Source organism: Etheostoma spectabile, chromosome 23 (assembly GCF_008692095.1).
Source record: "Etheostoma spectabile isolate EspeVRDwgs_2016 chromosome 23, UIUC_Espe_1.0, whole genome shotgun sequence".
Classification (NCBI taxonomy): Eukaryota; Metazoa; Chordata; class Actinopteri; order Perciformes; family Percidae; genus Etheostoma; species Etheostoma spectabile.
The window spans coordinates 18279996-18283616 of record NC_045755.1 but is presented as its reverse complement, the minus strand read 5'-3'; the positions used below and the strand labels follow the sequence as shown (position 1 = coordinate 18283616).

The window sequence follows — 3621 nt, the reverse complement described above, 5'->3', positions numbered from 1 at the left end:
CCCCCCCTTAAAGTGCGTGTCTGTGCCACGAAGGCTTGTTTGCAATGTCGACTTTAAGGGCCTGAACATATAGATTTGGTATCGATTAAAAAGGGTCTCCTGTAGGCCTACGTGTGTGTGTTTTAAAGATGATTTTGAAAACATGGACGTTATGGACAGAAGAATATGAACACACCATGCAGTGAAATGAACCATAAGCAATAATTGCACGCCAATTAAAAAGCATACTACTACTACTAATAATAATAATAATAAAAGAAAAAAGTGGGTATGTTTAGCTTCGCTGCAGGCTTCAGCAGAGTAAAACCCTCTCTTCATCCTGACACAGTGAAAGTAATGTCTTCCCATGGATTTAGCTGCCTGTCTGTCTCGCAGCCCAGTTTGCTGCAATGGCTTGACATTGATGTTATAATCTCTAAAAAAAAAAAAATCAATAGACACGTGACCGCAAAGGACACACTAACGTAAAGGACTACATTATCTCAGGGAGGGATTTCCAATTATACACACGGGGTGGCCTAATAACCCCTGCTGCTGTGTGCTGTGAATAACCAACATAATGTCTGGCTCTATGATCTTTACTTGGATTGCTATTTTCTTGCAGTATTATCATCTTTTGACTTTTTTCACCCTCTTGATTTTTTTTTAATCCATTACACCAATGCTTAAATAACTGAATCTTTTCTGCCACCAAAACGTTAAATATGAGCAGACAAGCTATTCTTTGCTCGATGAGATTGGCGGCTCACATCTGGGTCTTAAATCCTCCTCTGATGTCACTTTCTGGCCTAGACATAAGATTTTTTTTTTCCCTCCGTAAATAAAAAAAGAAAGAAGGTCAAATGTTGCGTGGCAATTGCCCACCTGATTCCTATTTCATTTAAACAGAGATTATAACACTAAACAAGCTCGAGTCGTGACTCTGTGCTGGCCTGGCTCGGCCTGGCTCGGACTCCGCAGCCTTCATGTTTTGACTGGGGAAGCGGGCTGTGTTGTTAAAAGTGACTTATCTGCGCTGCTCAGATATCCGGCAGCCCTTTCCTGGGAAGTCGGGTTTTCACATTAGAGGCGAAGGTGGAGGAGAGAAAAAAGGTCCAGTACAGGACTGGGCAGCCATCTTTGCCTCGAAAGATCTATTTTTTTTCTGATGCATAAGAAGGCATGCAGGGAAACTCCTCTGAAGCTCATAAGAGACGCAGCTTTGATGAGAGGGGCTTTCCCTAAAATAACTGCAAACTGCAGCAACAACAAAAAAAAAAACTAGCTCCACCTGAAGCAATCATAAGAATTGCACACCAAAAAAAACTAGCCTACCAATAGCCCAAATGTACTAAAATGTCAAAATAATATTCATATGATGGAGCTCATTGTGCGTTTTTGAATGCAGGCCTGCAGAACAAGCTACAGAAGCTCTCTTTTAATGGAGGCAATGCATCTCCAAAATACACATGGGGCCTATTGTTTAAAACAGAATACTGTGAATCAATGACAATTTTAGCAAATAAAAAAATAGCATCGTCATTGCATTTATAAAAAAAAAAATAATAATAATAACTGTGCAGTTTTTTTTTTTCTATGGTAGTATCTGAAAACAGAGACCTGCACTTGTCGAGTCAATTTCCTGCAGCTAATAGGCCTACTTCTTCCTGGATAGGGGAAAAACAGAGAGAGAGACGGACATGTCATCAATAGAGAAATGTGGTGGAGACGTACCAGCCGCCGCTTGGGTTTGATGAGAGGGCGATTCTGCCCGTTCATCTTGTGATAGAGTCCGCAGGCGTTACACAGATAGTGACCCGTACCGTCCCGCCTCCACAGCGGAGTTGACGTGGCTCCGCAGTTCACACACTCTCTACCTTCTGCAAGAGCCCAACACACACACATGCACACACACACACACAAACACACACACACACACACACACACAAACAAAACATGGAGACAGTGTCCCGGTCAGTTGGTCCTTAAAACATAATTGTTGATGCATGTTAATTAAGCTTCTTTTTTTATATATATAAAACATGCAATATGCAACAAAATATCAACAATCATCAATACATAATATTAATGTAACATTGCAACATTGCAATTACAAGCATGACTTTTACTGCAGCAGATATTTTACAACACACACACACACACACACACACACACACACACACACGTGGTAAGTGTTGGTGGTGAATAGAGCAGTTCTGTTAAGGTCCATAAAGCAAAAATGATTCAATGAACCACAAAGTCTTTAAGCTACACTATACGTGTCCTGAGTCAGGATTTTCACACTAAGCAAAATGCACTTCTTTGGCTCGTGATGATTTAAATAAAATAAAAAAATGCAAGCCTTTTTCATTCTCTCATCAGCCAATCTCTCTCTCATAATAATAATATTAACATTCATCATTATTAGTATTTGTATATGATGTCTTATAGGCTGTGTTCCTTTATTAGGGTGTGTTCACGTTTGACTGGCACTTCTCTAGTGACACCGACAGGTGAGACGCGCACTAACAGTTTAATTTGATTAGAGCAGAAAGGAGCCTGAAATTGAAACAAGGGCTCTGCAGCTACAGTCCGATTATTTGAAAGCAGAGACTCACATGGCATTTGTGCAACGCCAGTAGCCCTTTTGCATGTTCATGCAGCAGCACTTCCCCTTTATAAAAAATAAAAAAAACATGTTTTTTTTCGAGCTGCAGCAACAAACACAGCTCGACTTCTTCACTAAGAGAGTGAGAGACGGATGCGTCCGGGTCGTTCTGCGTTTTGACGTGACAGACATGGCAAGCGCCTGGATAAATGTGTGTTTCTTTATATATTTTCTCTCTCTCTCTCTTTCTGTTCTGATGCTGAACTCAAACAGGAACTGTCGGATCCAGTGCATGCTGCTTGAGTAAAAACAGGCCTCTGCGATGCAGATTTTGTAAACTGCACAAGATGTGTTTAGGTTTTAGTTGCATGAAGTTGACATGGCAAACACACACTGCACTGTTAAGCTTATTCAAAAGGGGAATACTCATCAGATCGGGAAAGTATCTTAAAATGCACAAATTATCTCACATTATCCTTGAATTAAAATCTGTATTTGCATTGAGTGAATGGTGCTTAATAACCCCGAATGATATGCATCGACTAATCCACTGTGTTCTATACTCCCATCAAAGCCGCTGATATTAATCTCATTACCGAAAACCGGTTTTCAGCTGAGCAGCAGCAACCTTTAAAATAATTACCCCCCTACCCCCCTCTTGTATTATGAGTTATATATTTGGAAATATCTCCCCACACTCTCTCTTTCTCTCCCCTCCCTCGGTGGTTCGCGCCCTCTGCCACGGCGGCGGCTCCCCCGCTTTTTCCCTGTGAATGAACGAGCAGCATCCGGTGCTCTACCGCTGGGTAAACAATGCAACTGTGGCGCGCACTGGTCTGACAGTAATGGGATTAACTTAAACATATAAACGGGGCGACACAGCCCAGAGAACTGGCTCCCCCTCTCCCCCTCTCCCCCTCTCTCCCTCTCTCCCTCTCTCTCCCCCGCTCTGTTAGTGTAGGGGAAGATGGCCAAAAAAATGACCTAAATTAATCCAAGCATTCAACTCTCATTTTGGTTTGTTGGGGGGGGGG

General features: G+C 41.9%; 1 protein-coding gene across 8 annotated transcripts in view; it reads right to left on the bottom strand.

Annotated features, from left to right (window-relative positions):
- The window catches only part of gata3 (GATA binding protein 3), a 15812-nt gene that overhangs the window by 4160 nt on the left and 8031 nt on the right, over window positions 1-3621 (bottom strand). For 4 of the 8 annotated variants that reach the window (XM_032504838.1, XM_032504845.1, XM_032504840.1 and 1 more), the window contains exon 4: window positions 1714-1859. In XM_032504838.1, coding sequence (XP_032360729.1) covers window positions 1714-1859 — 146 coding nt within the window. Of the gene's footprint in view, window positions 1-1599; window positions 1647-1713; window positions 1860-3621 lie in introns of all 8 variants that reach the window. The other 4 variants (XM_032504839.1, XM_032504842.1, XM_032504843.1 and 1 more) reach the window with 2 other exon arrangements.